Genomic DNA, 24,747 nt, shown 5'->3' on the forward strand with positions numbered 1-24,747 from the left:
TTGAAAGATAGCTTAAAAGTCATGTGAGCTCTAGGCACCTGCACTGACTGCAACTGCACTGACTGTTCTGGTTCTTCATAAGACAGCAATTTAATTCCATGCATTATAATGCTAGTGGTAATGCATAGCACCATGATCTGTAGTTCACTTCATGGCCTAAATTTATCTTCTATTGAAACACAAAGTGAAATCTTAGTTACCCTGAGTTACCTGTAAACTTAGAGGAGAAAAGTTAACAACTCTAGTGCTTACCAAACATCTGAATTGCCTGCAAGAAAAGGTATTTTGTCTCTTTGCTCACAGTAGGGGTACAGATGGCTTCACTAAATCACTAAAATAAAATGGGATTAATTTAGGTTTCAGAGCTTATCAAGTAGGTATGATAATTGTTCCATTTTAGACTTGTAGGTATGCTTTGGCTCTGATATTAAGGATGTCTCTGCATGATATATGCGTTATGTTTCGATTATGGTCTCTCAAGCTCTACTCAGTGGAGCGAAGAGGTTTGTACAGTTGATATGTTGCTACCAGTGGGATTGCATGCCAATCCTTAGTTTTGTCATGCTATTTTAGATGCAGCGTTGCACTCTTGGCATCTAGCTACTACTCTAGAAAGGTACCAGTCTTTCTGACAGCCCTATGCAAAAGTTTGAGACACTCAAGGGCATTCTGGATAGCACTTGATATTAATTTTCAAAGCAGCTAAACTTTGCCCTGAATGCCTACTGTAGAGCAAAGTCCTACTGTCTGTGTTGATAAGACTCACAGACTGTAAGGGAATCAGATACCTAGCTCATTGATTTATATTTTTATGTAGACATTTCAACATTGATGTATAAGTATAGAGCTGAATCTTACCAAAGACTGTCTGTAACACACATGCTTGTTTAGTGAATCCCTCCTAAAATATACAAAGCATCTACACTAGACTGGCACACACAATGGTTCATTGATGGAAAGCCTGCACTCTTCCAGACTTGCAGCTGGAGGCCAGGTGGGATACCTTAAGGCATCTCAAGCAGCACTAGATGCTGATATACAGGCAGAGAAATCAAGCTGCCACTCTGTTCTGCATAAAGAGGTAAGAGTTCTCACTTCACTGACTTGCTCTGAAGATTAATATTTAACCAAAACTTTGTAGATGGGAAAAACCCCAAAATAGTTAGAAGATTGAATTGACATTACTAGGGCTGCTGGGAGAGAATAGCATCCAACTTCATGTTTAAAATGCAAGTCCTCTCAATTCAAACACTGTTTAAATGATCCCATATACTTTATTTCAGTGAAATGCTTACTACTTACCAGCAGCATAGCTAGCAAGATGGAAACCTGCAACTTAAACACTTAAGGGTATATTTGTTTTCACAAGCAGTGGAATGAATGACTGAATGCATTGTAACTGAGTCAATATTTCTTCATTCAGAATGATGTTTTCTCACCACCTGCTCAAAGCACTCTGTCATCAGAAATATTTAGGAGTTGAAATCTAGCCTTTGAAATTCATGCCCTGATGAAACTGGAATGCAAATGTAGCAGAAAGCACTAAAACATTCATATACAGCATGTTAGAAAGAGTATGCAGCCTATAAATCTGTTGTGATAAGAATGAAAGTATTTTTCTTGTCCATAACATGAAAAAACAGCACTGTTTACATTTCTTTGTGAGCCAAAATGTTTAAATCCCTCCATCTCCAAATGCAGATGGCAGTTTTATCTTATCTGATGGTTCAGTCTGGTATAAAGACTGAAAAGGAAATAGCAACAGTTGCCTGCACAGGTATTTTTGCGCATGCTTTAACTCAGAAAACTGTAAATTATGACAGTTTTCAAATCAGTTGAAGCTTTGTAACTCTGAGCAACGTTAGGAACCTGTAAGTTAGAACTTTCTGATAGTTTACTCAGAACATTTCCCATGCTACTAAAATAAAGCATAAAACTAATTCCTGCAACTATTATCTGTCTGAGTAACTGCTATGCATATAAAATGTATAGGACTCTATAGGAAGTACGGGTGCTGAATTATCTTTATATCCACTTAAAATTTCACTAGACATCTCCCTTAAACTGTTTTGGTAAGGAAGACAAAAGTGCTTAGCTCCTCAAACACAGCTCTGAAAGAACTAAATCAAAGTTTTGTATTTTAGCTGGCTAGTATTGCATAATTAATTGTTTCGCTTTGTTTTTTCCTTGATAGTTACATGAGTGAGAAGGAACATACATAGAAACTAATGGCTGTGAGAAGACGGTGACAAGAACAGTATAGGGAAAGTGGCAGTCAGCTTCCTGCATGGCTCTGATAATACATGTGAACTATGAAAAGTAACATTGCATATTTGGTTGATGATTTGTGTCAGAGGTGGTGTGTATCTCCATGCATGCCAAACTGCTAGGTATTTTTGTGATGCAGGCCACTGCTCCCTGAGCGTTCATTCCTTTGAACCAGGAAGTGAAATGCTAGTCATTTAGAGGACTACCCATCTTCGTCACATGTTTATTTTAATGAAACTTTCCCGAAATAGCAGCTGGGCAGAAAACTTACAATGAAACCCTAGTCAGCAAACGGGTTTGTTACTGCTTTCAGGAAGGCCAAATTCTGCCCTAATGCTGTACCTCTCATTGGACATCCTATTAAGATAGCGGGAGCTTTTTACATTTTCCTCAGGGGACTCTGGCACAGTTGCATATTTGGACATTGTCACTAAAAATTGACTTAAAAGGCCACAAGATGATTTGTTTTCTGAGTTCTGACATAAGAAAAAGCAATGTGCTCTAATTCCCCCTCCACACTTTCACATCTCATCCTTTATTGATATTCAGCCCAGTGTTAATTTTGCATCAAAACAGTAACTTCAGAGAGTTCCTTTAAAAAGAATAAAATGAAATAGAAGACTGAGCTGAGTTTCTTTGTCCACTGCCACTGGGCTCACTGCCCATTTCTTGTCTTTTATTTTTTAAATTGTTAATCCTGATGAAAAAGTGTTTGCAATGCAAGTTTAGGAGGCTTTGGCAATACAAAGCTTAGGACAATCTCATTTGTCATAAAAGTCAACAAATAGCACCCACTTATTCTAAGGTTGTTCAATGGATACTGTAAATGAATGAGACATTTATTTTTGTGCCAGCTCAACTACCAGTGTCAACAAGATTTGCATACATTTTGGCAAGTGCATTGCACAAGGTGGTAATAAAATAGGCCTTTTATATTTGAGTCTAATTTATTTTAGTTATACTCATTAAAAATGTGTTTTCACATGAAAGGGGTTTCAGTATGGGAAACTCTGGAAACAGCAGTGTCACAGAACTGTTTACTATACAGCCAGCACCAAGCATTTTTCCACTGAGAAAGAACATTTTTTTTTAGAAGAATTTCCCAGGTTCTATGAATTCAAGATTCCTGGGTTTATTGATTTTTATTGTTGGGCTTTTCCTTTTGGTTACTTTTTTACTACTTGCTGATACCAGCTGTATGTTTTTTAAGTAATACAAAATATGGAGGTTTTTTTAAGACAAACCCAACTCAGTCCGCATATTTTGCCAATTCAGTTGCATTACCTACCCAAAGGCTACCCACAGAAAGGCAAAAATGTACTACTACTCTGAGAAGTATTATTCAGGGTAAAGCATTTTTCACAAGCAGTGGTGCTGGTATGGCTGAAGGTGTGATTTCAAGCTAATTTTCTTTAAATGTGTAGAAAATTGTAAGAGCAAAATGCTTCACAAGCAGTCCTTTCATTTTAACAGGCTCTTACCATTATATTCTATTACACATTAGGAAATGTGCTTGAACTACACCAACAAAAAAAAAAAACAAAAAAACCCCCACAGCAACAGCACATTTAAACTCAGTAAACTTAATCAAACAGGTTCAATACTATGTATTTATCAAACCTGAATAAAAATATCTGACCAGTGTCACATGAACACACACTGAAGGATCAGGTTCATGGTTTTATTGTATTGTATTGCTCCTGTTTAAATTGTCTTAAGAAGATATTAGACACCTAATTCAACTGAAAGCAATAAAAGAATCCTGTCTTTCAGTTACCTTGCTTCCTTACTGAATTAAAAAATGCAGAGGATCTGGCTTCACAACCACTGCAATACAGACCATCTGTAATACTGAAGCCACTTCTGAAGAATTAATGTGCTCTTTCTTCAGAGATAATAAACAGTGTCTCTTTGTGACAAATGCATTTCAGGCATTCATACCATTTTTGCATTTTAATAATATGAAAATAAATCTTAAAAGGTGATTAGCCAAAAACCTCTGACAGGCTGAATTAATTTTTCATGAAACACAGCTGTCAAACTGTGCATAAACAAAATACTCTAATGTGAAAAAATAGCTATTTCTTATAGGTAGAATGGCAAAATCTGGGCATTATGCTAATACTGTTACTTAGGCTAAGCAGAACCAATATCGATATGAAGCTTTAACATTTCAATAGGCTCAAAGTGAAGTAATGTGTGAGTCACAGAGAGAAAAATCAAAACCTGCCTCAGATTGCATTCCCTACTTTTAAAACAGGTATCAGCTGCTGACCCACCTACATCTGCTAAAATACAATCGTCTTTGCCAGTAATTTCAAGAGGCACATAAATTCTCATTAATGATTTTGAAGCATACTAATTCGGGGAAGTATTATGACATGTCAGACAAGATAGCCATCACTGAAGCATTTGCAAAATATGCATTTCTTATAACTAAAATAATATTATTTTTATACTTAAAATTCTAGGAGAGAGGCAGAGAATAAGTTATTATGAAAATATATAGCTTTAATTTGCAGACATATAAACACTTTTGGTACATTACAGACATATGATGCCAGAAATCAAAATAATCAGTTTTAAGCATAACACTAATTTATCTTGTTCACACAGAGAAATTTGATATAATCATCATACAAAAGATAGTTCTCAGCTCTTAAAATGGAGTGAAAGTGACACATCACCAATAAACTTGCTGCTTTGTTACAGAGGATACAGCAAAGAATAAATTATCAAGAAAATATGCTACCAGTCTTACAAGTTAGATTTTGGATCTAATCCAAAATCAAAGCCAATGAAGAGGAGCCAGGAATGGTTGCCAAAAGTCAGAAAACAAAATCTCTCACATGAAATAGCAATCTAGAAAGAAGCAACAGTCAGAATAAACTAAGTCCTATAATTCCTTAGTATATGAAGCAATTTTTGTTTTCATCTGGTAGATCAGATTCAGAAGTATCACATGAAAAAAATATTACACAACCAAACTGATGGAGTACTACTGACAGATTGCTCAAAGTACAAAGAATATCACCACTTCTGTGACAACTAAAGATTTAGCCATTCCCTTGCTTCCTTGCATCTGGCATGTTTATGAGGATGAGCATGGCGTTCTGTCATTATTTGCTGTAGGAAATATTAAATATAATTTTTCCATAAAAACGACCAGCAGATTGCTAGAGCAAATGATAATGTGGGTGAAATTTGAAGCAAATGAAAGATGATATGTCACAGCAGTTCAGATTTTCATTACAATAGCTTGCATTCTTGCTCAACAGAAATTGCACTTCTTGTTAATGCCTTTTCTATCCTACTTTATAAGCTTTACTTGTGAGGTAATAAACATTCAGTTTTATTTTTTTTCATTACTAGTGCATTTTTATCCTTTATTGTTACTTCTTTTATTCTTTATTATTACTATTACTAGTGCATCTTTATTCTTTTAATTATACATACATTGGGACAGACTTTTTTTTTTCATCTGTATGCCAATGTGTACTTTATATTAAAACCAATATATTGAAAATATACTCTGTTTATCTCATGGCCAGTACCTCGAACAGCTCCCCGCTCTGGAGTATCTGATGCCCTCTTGTGGATAAAAAGACTTTCAAAACTTGAGTTTAAGGAATTCTCTTACCTTCCCTTTTTTATAATCACTGCTTTTACTAATTTATGAAAGCTGCAAATGATGTCCATGTATTTATAGACAGGGTGCTAGCTGTTAGTTACTAAGGTTTCATAGAAAAGCTGTACACTGAATTTGAATTTAAAAAACTGTAAACAGCTATTTACAATTATAATATCATTAAGTTATAAATTAGCAGTCTCTCGTTGCAACATCTGTCAATAAGACCCACAGCTAGGTGATTCAGAGTTGTTCAAGGTTCTTCCTTGTCCAAGATGGTTGATTTATCCACAAAGAAATGTCAAATATTAGAAATCTCCATTGGTTTCTTTTCCAACATGGGCAGGTTAATTCTTCCATTTAGTGGGATTTGTACTTCCAGGTTGTCATCTGCTCTGTGATGTTTGTTCCCTTTTCTTAGGCAGATGTAAATGCCCATCCCTGTTACTAAAGCGATTGAACCCAAGCTTATTATTGACAGAGCTACCAGGGTAGGCATGCAGGATGTTGACTCCATTTTTTTATGTGTAGGCTCTATGGATATTTGAGGCTGCTTTTCTTCTATACTGATATCAGGTTCCCTTCTTAACAAACTTTCAATGTAGCTCTCATTGCTAACAGTGTCATTGACGAAAAGGTTCACCATGACAGTGGAATGAAGAGGTTCTGGATAGCCATGATCACTAACTTTTACAAGCAGCCGATAGAGACCATAGTCATTTTGCATCAGTGACTCTTCCAAGGTAATATTACCAGTTTTAGGGTCAATCCTAAATGACTCTGGTCGAGGGCCTCTTCTTCCTATGATGCTGTAAGCTATGACTGCATTCATGCCAGTGTCCTTATCGACAGCATAGACCTCAGTGATGGGAGAGCCAGGAAGTGTAGAAGGAAGGACCAGCAAATAAGACATATTAGATTGAGGAAACAATACCAAAGGGGGATTGTCATTTATGTCCAGAAGAAGGATAGTTATTTTGGCTGTAGAAGACAAGGCAGGATCACCGCCATCGACTGCTTCAATCCACAGAACATAGGAGCTTTGTTGTTCCCTGTCCAGGGAGACTTTAGCTCTCAGAACTCCCTTTCCAGTATCTATGACAAAAATATCACTTCCATTCAGAACTGAAAGAGCAACCCATCCATTTTGCCCTGCATCAGCATCCGTGACACTTATAACTCCAATTTCACCAAAACCTGGAAAGTTTTCTGGCACGAAAAAGCTGAAATCCTTATTGATAAATCTTGGACTATTATCATTTTTATCCAATACAGTGATGGTGACAGTTGCTATTGATTCTCTTGGAGGGAACCCAGAATCTACTGCTTTGACAGTGTATCTGTATTTCTCTTTTTCTTCTCTGTCCAGCTGAGTGGAAACTGTAAGAACTCCTGTGGTTTTATCTAAAGAAAAATAGGAAGGGGCATCAGGACCTAAGAAATAGGACACCTGCCCTCTTTCTCCACTGTCAGCATCAGTAGCATGTAGTTTGGTCAAGAAAGCATTGGGAACATTGTTCTCCTCAATGGATAATTCTATCAGCTGTTCAGAGAAAACTGGTGAGTTGTCATTGTCATCTAGAACCTGTACCTTGATTATTTTGTTTACATGAAATCCTTCTGAGTTCCATGCAACTACAGAGACTTCGTACAATTGCTGTGTCTCATAGTCCAAAGGCTTTGTGGTCTCCAACAAGTATTCATTGTTGTATGGCTTGTATGGTGAAAGTCTGAAAGGCCCATCACCATCCAAATAGCAGTTGACTTTGTATTTTTCATCAGGGTCTTTGATGGTAAAAAATGCTATTGGTGTGTTGACAGGCTCCAATTCCTTTAAGTACACCACCCCTTCTGCTTCATTAGCTATGAAACGAGGGACAACTTCAGGTGGCCTCATCATGACTTTGATGATGGTTACAAGCACTGTGATCACAGCAGGGATACAACCAGGACCGTTGCCCAAGATGATTAGCCTGTGAAGCCTTGGAGTGTCCCCGTCAACTTTACTGGAGAGCATGATTGCTCCTGTGCTTTCATTCAGATGGAATAAATCTCTGGATGGCTGAGGGACCTTCTGGCTGTAGGAGTAGGAGATCTGGGCATTGGATCCAAGGTCCATGTCTACAGCATGAACAGTGGCCACGTGTGTCCCTAGGCTGGAATTCCCATAAAGGGTGACATTGATCTGTGAGTCATTGAACTGGGGGCAGTTATCATTGATGTCACTGATGTCGATGGTGAGGGTGGCACTTCCCACAAGTGGAGGAGTACCCCCATCCTCAGCAACAATGACTGTGACATACTCCTCCCTTGTCTCCCTGTCTAGAGCCCCCATAACAATCAGGTAGGGAGTCCTCTCCCCACTCTCATTCTCCTCCACATCCAGGGTGAAGACACCATAGTTATCTCGCAGGCGGTAGGTTTGGACACCGTTGGTGCCCACATCAGGGTCAAAGGCAGGGTGCTCAATAGCCAAGCGGGTGTTCACAGGTGCATTCTCGGGCACCGAGAGCCGGATGTGGGGCACAGGGAAGTGGGGTGCATTGTCGTTGACATCCTGGATAGCGATTTTTACCTTCACCAGGCGGAAGTACTCCTGTGGCAGCACCAGCACATCCAGGAGCAGCAGGCAGGACTCGGATGAGAGTAAAGAAGAGGAAGAGGCAGCACCAGCCACTGCCCCGAAGATGGTGGCCCCACTGCTCTCCATGCACAGAGCTTCCCGGTCAATCTCCACGGCTGAGGTGTGCAGCTCTCCGGAGCGGTTGTCCAGCTGCACATACTGTTCCCCAAAACCACGGGAAGCCAGGGTGAAGGAGAGTGGGGTCTGGGAGGCTGCAGGGTGCTGTCCACTAACCATTGGGAGCTGCAGGTCACGGGCCAGGCTGCCAATGAGTATGCCGGCAGGCAGCCCTTCATTGAGGCTGTAGAAGAGCTCGGTTGCACGGCTATAACTGGCAAAGCAGTTGAAAGGTCCAACGAAGAGCAGGAAGAGGATCAAGTGCTGAAGACAGAAGCACAGGCGAAGAGGTGGTGTTAGAGAAGGAGAAGTAGCAGGCAGTTCCCCCCCTCGCAGCCCACATCCACTGCCACTGCCAGCAGGGAGTGCGGCATCTGCAACATGAAGCCATCCTCCCTCTCCCCTCCATTTTCTTTCCCCAGTACAGCAGATACTTCCAGGGCATCATCTGTACCCTCCAGGCAACACCAGCTGCATTCCCCACAGCAAATACACACTGCAAAGGATGGCCCGGGAGCACCCTGCCTCCCCACCAACCAGCAGCACTTGCGCCCCGAAGGGTCATCTTCCCTTTTCTCCCTCCCCACACCACCTCAAGCTCGGCTCCCTTCTTAAAAGTAACACCTACCCTCCCCATCGCAAGAACATCCCAAGCCGGTGCTTGCACAGCACCAAGCATCTGCTCGCCCCTTTCCCTTTCCACAGCAGCAACGGGAAACGAGTCCCGCACTCTGCCCTCGCCCCGTCCCAAAGCCCGTTCCTCCCTCGTGCCTAGGGTCCCTGTGGTGCAACGGGGACACGGCCGGCACCACGCAGACCACAGGGGTCCCTGCGGAGCTCTCCCCGCCGCCTAACATGTGCCTCGCCATGGTCCGTCCCGTCCCTCGGCCTCGAACGGGAGCTGAGCAGAGAAGCCGCGGAGAGGTTGCACGGAAGTTGCGCGCGTTGGTAACCGTCGCCAGCCCCTAGCGTACGGAAAGGGGCTCCCGAAACTAACTTCTGCCATCGTCTCCATGGAGGATATTTCCTCCTTCTCCCCTTTTTAATCACCCATTTCCCTTTTCCGCTGTTCTATGCTACAACGCGCGTCGACAGCAGCAATGAAAAATAAACTTTTCACGGCTGCTCTGATCTGTGGAGATCGGAGCCAAGAGGAAAAAAAACTCACAATAAACATACACATACGAATATGTATATGAATGCTCTGGGTTGTTTTGGGTTGCTTTGGTTTATTCCCAATGATGCTGCTGCATGCGAAACCGCTCTCGGGGTGGACAGGACGCGGCGCCTCCCCCCCGCTGCCCCAGCCCTCACCTGCAGGCTGCCGCGGGCGGTGGGGCTGCCGCGGCCGCCCGGGAACCCCATGCCCGGTCGCTGCCGCCGGCTGCGCCCGAGCAGCACGGCCGCTCCGCAGCCCACCCGGCGCCTCTCCTGCCCGCCGCTGCCCATTCCCCCGCCGCTGCCGCCGCTGTCGCCGCGCTGGGCCGGGCCGGGTCGGGCTGGGCTGGGCTAGTCTGGGCTGTGCTGTGCTGCGCGCACCTCCCCGGACACTCCCCCTCCGCTCGGGTAGCGGCTGCTGCTGCCGCCGCCGCTGCCGTCGCCGCTGCTGCCGTCGCCGCCACTGCCGAGGGGAGGGTTGGAGAGGGGGGGTTCGGCCAATAGTCACGGGCACATCGAGGAGGGCGGCGGGGCGCCCGCTGAGGCTGCGGCAGCTCGGCGGGCAGCCAGAGAGGCAGAGATGCGCTTTGCTGAGCGCAGCGCCCCTCCACATCGGAGCGAGTGCGTGTGTGTCAGTGTGTGTGAAAGATTCTACATGTGGAGGTATGTCTGTGTGGTGTGTGTATGTGAGTGTGTGCGTGTGCGCTCTGAAAGTACTGGGACGAGGGGATAGAGATACTCCCGTCCGGAAACAGACCTGTATGGAGGAAAACCTAATTAAAAAAAAAAAAATATATATATATAATAAAATAATTAAATAAAATTTCTTTCTTTTTCTGTGTAAAGATGTCTCAATGTGGGTGTCAGCGGGCAAAGCCAGAATTAAAAGCTGCCTCGGTTTAAGGAGCGTTGCTGAGAAGTAGTGAGCAGCTTGTGCCTGCACAAAATGGAAGTAACATTTTGAGGAGTTTGCAAGAGTTTGGTTGATGGAAAGTTCGTGTCCTGCCAAATTAAAGCAGCAAGTGCAATTTCCTGCTGGCTAGGAACCCGACGGTCTTCTGCGGCAGAGAATTATGTGCACTCATTGTATAGTCTCCAGTTGCCATTGGCTAGACTATAAGATTGACATAGAGCTGGACATGAATTTATAAGTGCTCAGAAAACTTTAGGTAGCAAAAGACCAATTGCCCATTTCCTTAACAACTTGGACTATTAAAAGAATGGCCAACTTTCCCTATGTTTTTTACATTGGTCATCTGCAAGATCTCAAATGGTATTTGAGATGATGTCTGTCTTGAGCCTTAAAGTGTTCAATGGTTGGGATCCAGGCTGTTGCTGAGAGTTCAAGTACTGGGACTCTGGCAGGCAGCTGTGTTTGGCAAACACAGTGGTGCTGCCCTTCACAAAGGTAAAGTTTGTACAGGAGGTTGAACTGTCTAAATCACATGGTCTGAAGACGACCTTAAACTTCTCCATGCTCCATGGCAGGCACAGCATGCAGGCATTTCATCTCAGCTTAGGGAGTAAAAACATGTCGGACAGTAATAATTTTGCCTTCATTCAAAGCAAAACATATTCTTTCCTTTTCCTTCTACAGCTCCTTAAAATAAACTTCACATCTAATCCAAAATGGAGAAACAAACAAACAAAAAATAATTAGAATTACAATCCAAAATCAGAACAGGAAGGCATGTTTCTTTGAGACATGCTATAATTTTAATATCCTTTTCATCCTCAAAATGACATTAACACAGTAATTATATGAGACTTAAGCAGCAGAGCATTAGTGTACTAGCAAAAGGCACAGATATATTTATTATTCACTACTCTCTAGGGTTTTGAAACCACTCAGGATGTACTGCCCTTATAAATTGTTTATATATTTACCATTCAATTCAAGCACAAATAGAACAGGCAATACAGTATATACACTTCAGAGCAAACATGTATAATTTAAGAGAGGAGTCAAGCTGCTCAAGTCCTTTACCTTTACTAAATTGTCATGCATGTACACTGTTCTGCAGATTGCTCAGTGTGAAAGGTGCCCATAAACTCGATTCTGTTTAAGCTAGTTTAGATGGACATGACAGATGCTTTTAGTTGACTCACATCTGCTCTAATTTTACTCATTTCAACAGCGAAATATTGACTCATTTGGATTTCAGTCATATTTTGACACTGATTTATGTGTAGCTTGACTTTCATAGACCTGATTATAATCTTAGTTTTAGTGAATCAGTAGTCTTGCAAATAAATCTGAAGTCCCTCTGAAATTATAACCTTTTTTTCTCACTGCTGTCTCAGTTTATCTCCCTTTCCCCTTATGCTCTTGAAATTACTGACCTAATACCATATCATTTTTCTTAACCTTCACAGCCACTGCCTTTCCCTGAAGCCTCTGATAGGGTACACAACATCTCTATAGTTTCAGGTTTTCATTGCACCTGATGCATTTTATTTTATTAACCCACAGGTGTAACAGCAGAATTAAGAGCTTTCTGGGGCAGCTGGTACATTGATAATATTTTATTTTGTTAGACACTGACAACATTTGATAAGTCTTAAAGGCTCCTTAAGGATCAATGTGTACTCTTGTTTAAGGAAAAGTACTCCAGTTGTATATGGGGTATGGAATAAGGGGCAGGAGAGAACAAGCAGTGCAGAAGAGATTAAAAATTGGCACATTAATTTCTGGGTTTTTTTTTGGTTTTTTTGTTTTTTTGTTTTTTTGTTTTTTTTTAAGCTGGGGGAAGAGCTCGTTCCAAAGTCCCAGGCAAAAACCTAATTGATTTATTTATATTTCTATATTCAGTAATCTTTTCTGGGGATGTTACCAGTTTATGAACCCAGTCCCGTTCAATCACATTTAGCTAAACATATCCTTTAAACTTGCATTTTAGTAGATAATTCAAAGCTTATTATCACTGAATATATCCAACTATTGGTACATCATCCAAGACTTTGGTTACAGTTCGTGACTAAGAAGGAACAAGTAAGAGCATTTCTGTGGGGTTCCTGATTGCCTCAGATAAGTTACAAAGCACAAGACTGAGATCAAGTGACAAGCCATTCAAGAAGTGTCATAGTTATTTCTAAGTACATTAGAAAGAATACAGTATCAATATTGTAAACTAGAGTATTTATTTAACTTTACTAAGCTGAACATAGCAAGTACTGATAGTTGAAATGCCTGAGGTTTGTGGGCAGTATTCCAGTGGCAGATGGAAGTTTCCAGGTGAATCATTCAGGACCATCAGTTCTGGAAGGGAATCTCAAACATTTTTTTTTTTTTTGCATGGCTGGCAACCTTGACCAACTTTTATAACAAATGGGGATGCAGGTACATGTTGTCCCCTCAACCTAGCAAAAAGCTGTCTGTTACAGCCTGTGGTTCCACTGAGGAAGGTTGTGGTGTGAGATTCTCCAGCAGTGAGACTCTACTGATTCAGCTTGCAAACTTCACAAGTTTGCCTTCTGAGCTAGGTGTTTTCCAGTGGGGAAATTGGGAAACTGATTGAAAGCATTGGTGTTAGCATTGATTCCTAATCACAGTAAAGCTAAGAAAGACACAAGGCTAACAGATTGTGACTTCTGTGAAGAGTTCAAACTGCAAGATGGACAGGGCAAGTAAAGAGGGTTTCTTTTAACTATCAGCAATATAAACCTTTTGCTGCTTTTCTGCTCAGTAAGGAGTATGACTTACATCCTGAACTTCCTGCACAATATAGTGGATTGCAGTGTGCAATACTCTATGAATATTAGATAGTGACTTGGCCCACAGAAGTGTCGAGCACCTGGTGCTCCCAGTTGTACTGAAAGCTGTGATCATTCTATGTCACTGTAGATCAGACCTAGCATGATCATCCTGTTCCCAGCACAGAGCAGGAGAGGGGTCTTGGCACTGCTTTCCCGTGTGACACTGAAAGACAGTAAAAAAGTCAGGGTCCAGCTTGAACAAAGCTGCAGTGGAGCTGGAAAATGGATGACACTTTGGAGTTCATACCCCTCAAATCTCCAGTCATGCTTTGAAAAGACTGGTTCTTGCAAGCTCTTGCAGTGTGAAACTGCAAGGTTCTGCTCAGCAGTCTTTCATGAACAAAACCCTGATGCCTTCATGACAACTGTACAAGAAAGTAGCCAACATGTGAAAGTAGTTTCTAAACCTAAGACGAAATACCCCATGAGACAAAGGAATGTTTGATAGGAAGGCTGCCAAAGGTGGATGAGATTTTCCTGTCTAGTTAGCTTAGCATCTACTGGGGACTACTGTGCTGAAGTATCACAAATCTGAGCTGTTAAACACTGGCAGAGAAAAGAAACTTGGAAAAAAGCTTCCTGCAGTCTCTGAACCAACTGCGTTTGATACATTTGACCAACTTCTTCCTCAGATTCTTTTGAGGTTTCATAATAATATGAGGTTTTTGACTGTCATATTTTGTATATGTCTCCATGTTTTGTCCATGTCTCTTTTTATGTGGAAAAATGCCAAAATATTCCATCAGTGGGAAAGATTGCCTTCAATATATTTCTAGTCTGATCACAACTTTGTTTTCAAAAGAAAACCTAATTTAAAATGTATTAACTGAGCATAATCTTCAGAAAGAAGTGGAAAAGAAGGATTTAACTCAGATTATATTCCAGCACATCTTTTTTACCAGTTTTTTTTTGTTTTTTGTTTTTTTTTTTTTACATTGTACTGCACAGTGTATTAATGTTTGTTTTCACTGACTTGTTATGTAAGGCTTAGAATAATAATGATGCAACTTTTATTTTGTACAAGTCAAAACACAGGCTGAGGTACAATACTAATATGATGCTGCTAAAAGTTGTTAAGACTGTAAGTCTTTCTTTATGGCCCTTATCACATTAGTTCAGGGACAGCATTCCAGCTCCTGGTAACTCACATTCTACAGAATACCTGGCAATTATGAGAATGTCATGAATATGTAGATATTTCTTAATTGACTTCTCATTGACATTTTTCCCATGACTGCTGCAGCACCTTCCCTTTCCCTTTCCCTTTCCCTTTCCCTTTCCCTTTCCCTTTCCCTTTCCCCTTCCATTTCCCTTTCCCTTCCCCTCCCCCTTCCCCTTCCCTTTCCCCGTCCCCTTCTTTCCCTCTCCCCTCTCTTCCCCCTCTCTCCTTTCCCCTTCCCTCCATTCCCACCTCTCCTCGACGATAAATGATTTTGATTTTCCTGGGGGTCAGATTCTGTCATCTTCCCTCAGTCTGTATTAAAGTAAAAATTCTTAATGAAGTTGTTTGCTCTAATTCCCTAATATTAACTTGTTCTGGGCTGACCAAATTTCTTAAAAAATCCAAAAAGCTTTTTGCTGAACATGGGATAATTACTATGTGATCTGGGATTTGGGCCAAATTGCTTCTTTTATTGAGACCAGTGAATTGACCAGCTCTCAGCGGGATTTAGTACATTTTTATGTCTGTGATGAAATGAAGATAGTGAAACCAAATAACCTAATGTGTAGTCAACTTTCTACATAATAGGAAATTATATTGGCTGTATGCTTCAGAAATATTGCAGCTGATAGTGGCTTTATTTTTTATATTGTTGCTCTGATCACTCAGCTCCCTACTGAGATAAGAGACAATAGTGTCTTCTCCGCAGAGGCCCTGGGTTCATGCAGCAGAGCTGAACAAATGGTGAGAGCCAAACCTACCCTGAGGTTCACCCAAATATTGATTTAATTGAGTTTGTAGAAGCTGTTGATCACATCAAAATCATATTTCTGTCTTGTTCATCTTGTATATGTAGTAGAAAGAGAGAATTACTCATTAGAAAGGGTAGGATTTGTTTGCTCTAACTTTGATATCTCAAAATCTGGCATTCAGTCCAAGCTGGTGTTTTTTTGGTGTGTTTTTTTTTTTTTTTTTTTTTTTTCTTTCTGAGATATAGACATTTCCAGGGTAGGTAACTGAAAGAGATAGGTATCTAAAACAAGTGAGACAAATTACTCTCTGGATGAGCCTCTTTCCCTCCCAACTAAAAATACAAGCTGCTTAAATTTTACCTGTTTAAAGTTAGATTATAGAGAGAGTGCTGAATGTGTAGCCACTATAGTTACATTGTAGATGTGACTTTAAAACTTACTCCTAGAATAATCAGCAGTATAATTTAAGACTACTGTTAATTGGAGCTAAGATTGGATGTTAACAGCATGTTTCTCACAAATTACCAATCATGAAATATGTGCATATGTTACTTCATAATAATTTTAGACAGTTGTTGTATCTGATAGGAATAAAACCCCAAACAGTGATCTATCCCTAACATAGTTTCAGGAAGTCAAAATTCGTTATATACATTATTTTTTTAGAACTACCAGGTTTATTCATCAGACACCATTTTTTATTCATACATATACATTTAAACTCAGTTAAATTAAGAAAATAACTTCATTTGTATGAAAGTGGTGTTTGAAATTTTTACCCTCAATAAGATAACACTTTCATTTGACAAATAGATGTTGTTTAAGCAGCATTGAAAAGTCAAGTTTACAGTTTAAGTTCTTCCCTCTTCTCAGTGCCGCACATCTCTAAGGCTCCCCATATGAACCATTTAATTCAAGAAATCAGAAACTCAGCAAGCATTTTAATAAAAGTCAAAAGGCATTTCCTACAGCATAGAATAAAATTATCTAGTGTTTTACTTCTTCATTTAGTGAGCTTCTTCAGGGAAAAAACAATTTTCTTTTTTCTGTTGTTAAAAAAAATTGAAATGCATAATTCATGGAAAAATAGGCAGCCTCTACACAAGGGTAAAATCTTTTACTTATTCAGGGTAATATGAGATTATAAATGAAATAGCAATTAATGTAAATTTCTATTTCAAACTTTTTTTCAGTCATGTACCATTTCATATGGCAGTGTAAACAGCATAACCAAGATGTTTGTTAGTGTTTTCCTATTCCTTAGGGATATAAAAAACTCTATTTCAATTGTCAAGCCAATGAACAAGAGCATAGAAATGCTAGTTGAATCGCTTTTATGTGGTATACTGCTCTTCTCATACATCTCTTCAAAAATTGATATATGCATAAATAGTACCTCTCTGTATAGAATGCGTATTGTAAGTAAATTGACTGAGAAGATCTTGCAGCAGAGCAAAAGTAACAATTCAAGGAACCCTAAAATAACAGAAACAGAGTACAATCTCATTTGAATTGTGTGAATCATGCTATGAAGACAGAAAAAAATCTCCCTGTTTCTCCCTCTTGTATTTTCTGCATATTTTTTAAGATGTTTTTCGACATACGGTCAGGGGTATTACAATACTTTTCTTGAATGAGTCTTTCATTTGTTTATAAGTAATTTCTTTAAGTCTTAAAAAAATTCATCAGTGGGAAGATCAGCACAGGAGAAGAGTAACTTACTAAGTGAACTATGGAAAAGGAACTTTTTCTTTCTGTGTTTTTTTGTTTTTTTTTTTCCTGTCCAATATTAACTCATGTCTCATTCTGATAAGTCTGAAACCTTAAAGATTACCTCTACTCTGGTACTGAGTGAAAGTGGAAAGACCAAGCTCTGAAAGAAATGGTTGGTACTTTGTTATCCTATCCTGAAATCTCTATCCTGAAACCATTTTGTGGATGTATAAGGATCCCCAAATATAAATGTGCATGGTATGTATGCTGTATATATGTTACTAACTGTTAGTGAGCAGCTTTCCTCCTTAGACTTGGGTTGCCATGCTTGACCTTCTGAATAAGCAACATCTATCTCTCACTTTTCAGATTTACACAACGTGATACTAGCTTTTACAAATATAAACACAGTTGTTTCCACCTATTATAAAATCATAGAATAGTTACGGTTGGAAAGGATCTTAAGATCATCTAGTTCCAACTCACCCACCATGTACAGGGACACCTTACACTAAACCATGTCTCCCAAGGCTCTGTCCAGCCTGGACTTGAACACTGCCAGGGATGGAGCATTCACCACCTCCCTGAGCAACCCATTCCAGTGCCTCACCACCCTAACAGTAAAGAATTTCTTCCTTATATCCAATCGAAACCTCTGCTGTTGAAGGTTTAACTCATTTCCCCTTGTATTATCACTACAGTCCCTAATGAAAAGTCCCTCACCAGCATCCCTGTATACCCCCTTCAGATACTGGAAGGCTGCTATGAGGTCTCCACACAGCCTTCTCTTCTGAGGCTGAACAGCCCCAACTTTCTCAGCCTGTCTTCATATGGGAGGTGCTCCAGTCCCCTGATCATCCTCGTGGCCCTCCTCTGAACTTGTTCCAACAGTTCCATGTCCTTTTTATGTTGAGGACACCAGAACTGCACACAATACTTCAAGTGAGGTCTCACGAGAGCAGAGTAGAGGGGCAGGATCACCTCCTATGACCTGCTGGTCACGCTTCTTTTGATGCAGCCCAGAATACAGTCGGCTTTTTGGGCTGCAAGAGCACTCTGCTGGCTCATGTTCGTTTTCTCATCAATCAACACACCAAAGTCCTCCTCTACAGGGCTGCTCTGAATCTCTTCTCTGCCCAATCTGTAGCTGTGCCTGGAATTGCTCCAACCCAGGTGTAGGACCTTGCACTTTGCATGGTTAAACTTCATGAGGTTAGCATTGCCCACCTCACAAGCGTGTCCCTCTGGATGGCATTCCTTCCCTCCAGTGCATATCAACTGAACCACACAGCTTGGTGTCATCAGCAAACTTGCTGAGGGCACACTCTATCCCACTGTCCATGACACCAACAAAGATGTTGAACAAGACCCGTCTCAGCACCAGTCCCTGAGGGACACCACTGGTTACAGGTCTCCAGACGGACATTGAACCGTCACCACAGCTTTTTCACAGCATAATGAATATTGATTTTTTATTTTTTTTTAAAAAGCCATAAAATTATCTTTGATTTTCTGCACAATTGTCTATTGATTTTTATATAGTTATTTGATATTGCATTCATTACCTTCTAGTTTTATGATTATAGTTTTATCATCACCAAGAGCAGAACCAGATTAAAACCTGAACTGTCTGATATAGGCTGTGTGTGTGTTTGTCTTGGAAAATAGAACATTAAAAAAAAAAACAGAAAATGTGCTATTGAGTGTTGCTAGTTCCAGTCCAGGTCAATTTTTACTATGGGTCGATGGAAACAATAATAATTATTGCAGGTCACTGAAATTTGTGACATCAATGGTTTTGCACTGTTCAGAGGCTAATTTTAGAATTTATAAAAGGAGTTCAAGTTCATGTATTTTTTTTTTCATCAGTAATTTCTACCCAAAGCTAGTTTCAAGGTCAAGGTAATTTTAAAATGAAAGGTAAATTCATGCTTTTTTTTTTCAGACACAGAGAAGTGTACAGTATGAAGAGCTCCCACCAACCTAGAATGGGTGCTTGTTCTCCCTTCACAGTGCTTGAGAAGTTCATTCCACAGAATTCTAAATAGCTTATTGGTTGATCAGGGAGTCATTTACAGTTATCATGCTCTCTGTGAAGTGCCTACAGCTTCTTCAAGAGAAATATCAAACAGTTTTACCCACCAAATATATTTTACATCTGGCCTGGTTTGCTTAAAGGTACAGATTGTCATGACTATCCACTGACAACATCAAAGGCTCAAAAGAGCCTTTGACAGCAAAGAGGTCTCAACTTCCCCTGAGGGATCAAGGAAAAGGAAAATAAATATATATATCTATGTATTTCTTTTTGTAGGACACATGAGCTGCCACTCTGCCTTTATAAACTCTGATGATGTTAGAGGCTTTGCCAAGGAAGGTACTTCCAGGATTTCCTTCAGAGCCATCTATTCAAGTCAAGAGGATGTGTTTCCTTGCAGGAAGTTAACAAAGATACCTGAGGTGGCACTTAGTTAGCAAGTTCTTCAATGTTATATTTTAGTTAGATTTTGCTGTTTCTAGATTATATGCAAAGGTGAGGTGATACTCTTCTCAGTGCACTTCCATTTGAGTTTTCTAACTTTCTGCTGGTAACACACATGTTCCTCATATGTGGTCTGGACAGGCACCTGATCATTGCATTTCTTGATCAAGACCTGTGGGTGGTTGACCCTGTCTGGATGCACACCAAAACCACTTTGGGCTGGACACTTTCAACTGGACACCTACCTCCTATCTCTCCCTTCTTCCCAGGTTTAACTTTACTCCCAGATTCTCTACCTCCTCATTCCCAGTGGCTCAGGGGAATGCTGAATGGGGGTTGTGATCTGCTCATCACACACTGTCTCTGCTGCTTCTTGCTCATCAGGGGGAGGACTCTTCCCGTGCTCCAACATGGAGATTCTCCCACATGGAGTTTCTCCCACAGGCTACAGTCCTTCATACACTGCTCCAGTGCTTGTCCCTTCCACAGCGTGCAGACCTTCAGGAACAGACTGCTCCAGCGTGGGCCCCCTGTGGGGTCACAAGTCCTGCAGCAAACCTAGTCCAGTGTGGACTGCTCTTTTTATGGAGCCACAGCTCCTGCCAGAAGCTTGTCTGCTCCAGTACAGGCTTCTTATTGGGCCACATCCTCCTTCAGGCATCCCTCTGCTCTGGTGTGGGTTTCTCCATGGGCTGCAGGTGGATATCTGCTTTACTGTGGACCTCTATGGGCTGAATGGGCAGAGCTGCCTCACCAGGGGCTGCACCATAGACTGCAAGGGAATCTCTGCTCCAGTGCCTGGAGCACCTCCTCCCCTCCTTCTGCACTGACCTTGGTGTCTGCAGGGCTGTTTTTCTCACATATTCTCACTGCTCTTTCCACTGCTGTTGTTGTGCATCAGCTCTTTACCACCTTCTTAACCCCCCAGGGGTGCTACCACCATTGCTGATGGCCTCAGCTTTGGACAGCGGCAGGTCCCTCTTGGAGCCAGCTGGCATTGGCTCTGTTGGACATGGGGGAAAATTCTAGCAGCTTTTCAGAGAAGCCACCCATGTAGCCTGCCAGCTACCAAACCTTGCCATGAAAACCCAATACAGTGCCTTGCATGGCTATGTATTTTTTCTCAAAGCCAGGTCTTACTGGGTTCCCAGTGAGGCTAGAGAGTGATCTTTGCAATGCACCACCTGATCACACACACAGCTCAATTGCTAGCATAATATCTTGATTCTGTTTTGGATTACTGGAGCTAAAAAGATAAATCTGATGTTGCTGGGGCTAATTAAAAAGTATAAATGCATGCTCCTTGGGGGTGCGTAGTGGGGGATAGGACATGCATTACTCCCTAGTCCTATATTTATCAGTACAGATGGAGGCACTCAATTCACTTCCTCTTAAGAAGGCTGGGGATGTGGAAGGTGGAATGATTCCAAGCTGACTCAATATAGTGTATGTGCTATTCCACAGACTGACGTATATACAGATGGAAATTACGTATGTTGGGAAAGAAGCAGAGAAACTTCCCTCATTAGAAGGAAGAAGAGACCAATTAACTTCATTTGCTACACAAAACTAAACAGACTGCCATCTTTGCAAATATGTTATGCTGTTTCACAAAGTGCTTTGGCCTGAGAACAGCTTCAGAAGAATTCCTGAGAAATAATGGGATTTGGCATCAGGAGAGCAAAAAAATTGCCACAGTGTTGAAATACCTGATCTGAAAAGAGCCAGCTCAGTATCTTTCTGTAGTATTGAGCTGGCTGAAGCTAACCGTCTTCAATTGTACGTCCGCCATAAAAAAGAATCATCAGTATCAAATAAACATTGTAACTGGCACAGGAGTCAAACAGAGAGGCGCTAAACAAGATCTTTATATTACTGATTTCTAACCTTTGGTACTCCTACTTATGTAAAAAAAAAAATAATATAGAAACTCAAACTCTGAAAAACCTTCAACTTTCCCAAGTTGTTATCTTGCTTTCTGAAGAGATATCACCTTTCCTTGGCCTCCTGCTGCTTCAGTTAATCTTTGGTGATTTAAATGTTACTTCATTGTGTTTGTAAATAGTATTTCTTAGGGAGAAAGTTAAAGTAATTTTTTCACAGTGATAATAGGAAAAACCCTAGAGTAAAGCAACTTCTGAAAAACAAGATTATTTTTGATTACAGCATGTGATGGCAGAAGAGGCAGAATAAACACTAGAAATAGGCAGACCAAGAGATGTGCTATATTGTCAAATGCATAATTCATTTTACAGATAATGTAAAGCCTCATGTGTAATGTTTCTCGAAAATAAGTATGAAGATAAGCAGCATATGTAAGGTATGAGGTAACCCCCTCATTCTGTACACCAAGAGAGAAAGCTATTCCTCTTTTCATGAAGGAAAGGGCTGTGGTGGATAAACTTGTACAACATGTATACACTAATAAATTGAACTTTTCTGATAACCTTGCTTTATATGTAGAAAAATACTGTGACTTTCAGAGGAAGATCATGACTTCTCACAACACTGTTGTGTTTATTTAGGTGCATTCAAGACAAAAATGGCTTTGGAGATTATAATTCTCTCTTCGGTTTGACTGATTGCACTTTGACAGCTCGGAGTGGTAGATCTGTTAATCTTAAAACAACATCTCTAAGTTAAAAGGTTCAGAAATGTGTTAGTATGCAGTTTTATTAATGAATAAAGTAATTGACTTTTACATTTTTTTCTGTGCCTCCAGGATTTACCTTATTTTGCATGGAAAAGATTACAGAAATTGATCACATGACTCCTGACCTTGGATTTCACTTGTAAAAAATCAACCAAGTATGACTTTCATTTATATAATAGGACTCTGCACTGTTCTGATTCATTCAGCATATTCAGATAACAGGTAATATTTAATGTCCACAGTATTATATGTAATTCTTTATCTGAACATGATTATACATATATATATATTTATTCAATATGTTCACAAAAATAAGTAAATTTACTGTCTCACTTGTAAATCATAGCAGAAATTCCAACAGCTAAGTCAATTTTAACTAATGTTTCTGCTCGCAAAGTAAGGCTTTAACAATCTTGTCCATGTACTTTCTCTCTGACATGATGAACTCATGGCTAATTATTCATGTTTTAACTCATCTAGCATCCCATTCTGCTTGATTGCCTTGCACATCAGTTTTCTTACAATATTTATGCAGTGGACATAATGCACCTAAAAAGTAATGAACTTTCTAAGTTCAAGATAAATATGAAATTTCTTTAATCTTTATAAAGACAATTAATAGAATTGCACTGTTTACAGCATCTTCATGCTAGAAGTGCAATAATGCATGAATTACTTTAACATAACTCTGTTTTAAATAATGGGAACATGTGGCACAGCACTTGCTCTGAGATTTTGCCAAGATGTCTACATCCAGTGGTAGGATTCCTCTCTCAGTATTTTTCACTTCTTACACATGATCCATTTGATCTGCTTTATGAATCATCTAGAAACAGGGTTGGTCTTTCTCTGGTTTGACCATAAAGATGACTTACCCAACTCTAAACTTTTGTGGTGTTGGTGACTGGGTATAAATTTGGACAGATAAATTAGAAACAAATCTTTTAATTATCATTCATCATATTTTTCTCTGCCCTTTCTTCACATAAGTTTTGCTGATTCCCCTGACCCTGCAGGTGTTTCTTACAAGTGGCAGAGCCATGACTGTACATTGTTATAATGGGATCCTGTTAATTACCCTCACTCTGTGCCTGCCTTATCAAGTTAGCATACTGGTAATTATTCGTCGTGCTTTTGGCTTGATATTTTTGCACATGTTTAGGCTTTCTTTTGACAAATTAAGGCAGATTTCAGTAGCAGAGACTTGCTTGTTCAAAATAAGAAGTTATTTAGTCAGGAGACTGTAGCAGCAATCAAAACCTAAATAATAACCTCCCTGGTACTCAGGTTACCTTACCTGAAGCCTAAAATCTCCTCAAGGGTGTGGCAGATTCCATACAGCCAAAGTTCTGCTTTCTTTCCTTCCTTCACTTTGCATTTGGGGCGATGCACATTCTCAGCTTCTCCTTTTGTGCTTTAAACAATATTGCCAATTTTTAGCTCTCAGCTGCTTTCAAACTCTGAACAACCATGGAGGTTACAAGATTTGGACTCCCTTACCAATTTTAGATCCCCCTGAATCTAGTCAAATTCATGATTCTATATTGGCAAAAATAAGTGCTAAAAGAGTTGGTGCCAGTTCCATCTGTTCAAACACCAAATATTTAATGGCTTAACTGGCAATGTATTGACTATTTAATCAGAACATATACATACATAAAATTACTGGTTTATTTTCAGCATTAAAGTTGAGTTTTAAGAATGAACTATGGTCCCATGATGCCACTTATATGTTCATTATCGTTATTTATTAGTTATTTTCATTACTACTGATCTGCATGCCTTCAGGGATTATTTTTATGGCATGAAGACTATGAAAACCTCATAATTACCTTGGTGGAAACAGTTATACCTTCCTCCAGTACCTAAATAATTAAAATAGCTTGTTTTAAGATGGTCTGAATTACTGAAATTAAGCTTGTCTGTGTCTAGCTAAGATTCTAGAAAAAAACAAAGAATTGCTTAGAATTGCTTTTACAATTTGAACTATGCTGAGGGGATAAACCTGTCAAATATAAAACCAGACATATGTGATACGTAATATTTTCAAAAATACAGAAGCAGGATTTTGTACTTTGTTTGCTATCAAAATTGAGTACATCAGTCATTCCTTCCACCAATTCTCTCAGACAAATTAAAAGCAAAACTAAAGGTAATGGCCTTCTTCCAATTTACTACATCTAAGAATGATAGGTTATAGTAGGATAGTTTTGATTTGGAATACTCTTTTATTTCTCTGTTTCCCAAATCTCTAGTCATGTTTCGATAGAGATACTGAAATCCACATTCTTTGCATTTACATTCTTAATTTTGTTTATAATATTTTTTTTTAAGTTCCAGAAATTAATTCCGTAATATTTCACTTATAAATCTTCACTTATTAACCTTCATAATGTCTCAGATTTATACTGCTGGGTTATCCCAACCTGTGACAA

General features: G+C 40.0%; 1 protein-coding gene across 1 annotated transcript; it reads right to left on the reverse strand.

Annotated features, from left to right (window-relative positions):
- Window positions 1-4,793: 4,793 nt before the first annotated feature.
- Window positions 4,794-10,067, reverse strand: PCDH20 (protocadherin 20). The gene is made up of 2 exons (XM_034060239.1): window positions 9,951-10,067; window positions 4,794-8,900 (listed from the first exon to the last, which is right to left on the reverse strand). Exons 1-2 carry the CDS (start codon window positions 9,999-10,001, stop codon window positions 6,198-6,200), a joined length of 2,754 nt encoding a protein of 917 aa, XP_033916130.1. The 5' UTR covers window positions 10,002-10,067; the 3' UTR covers window positions 4,794-6,197.
- Window positions 10,068-24,747: the final 14,680 nt, after the last annotated feature.

This window comes from Melopsittacus undulatus, chromosome 2, assembly GCF_012275295.1.
Source record: "Melopsittacus undulatus isolate bMelUnd1 chromosome 2, bMelUnd1.mat.Z, whole genome shotgun sequence".
Taxonomy (NCBI): domain Eukaryota; kingdom Metazoa; phylum Chordata; class Aves; order Psittaciformes; family Psittaculidae; genus Melopsittacus; species Melopsittacus undulatus.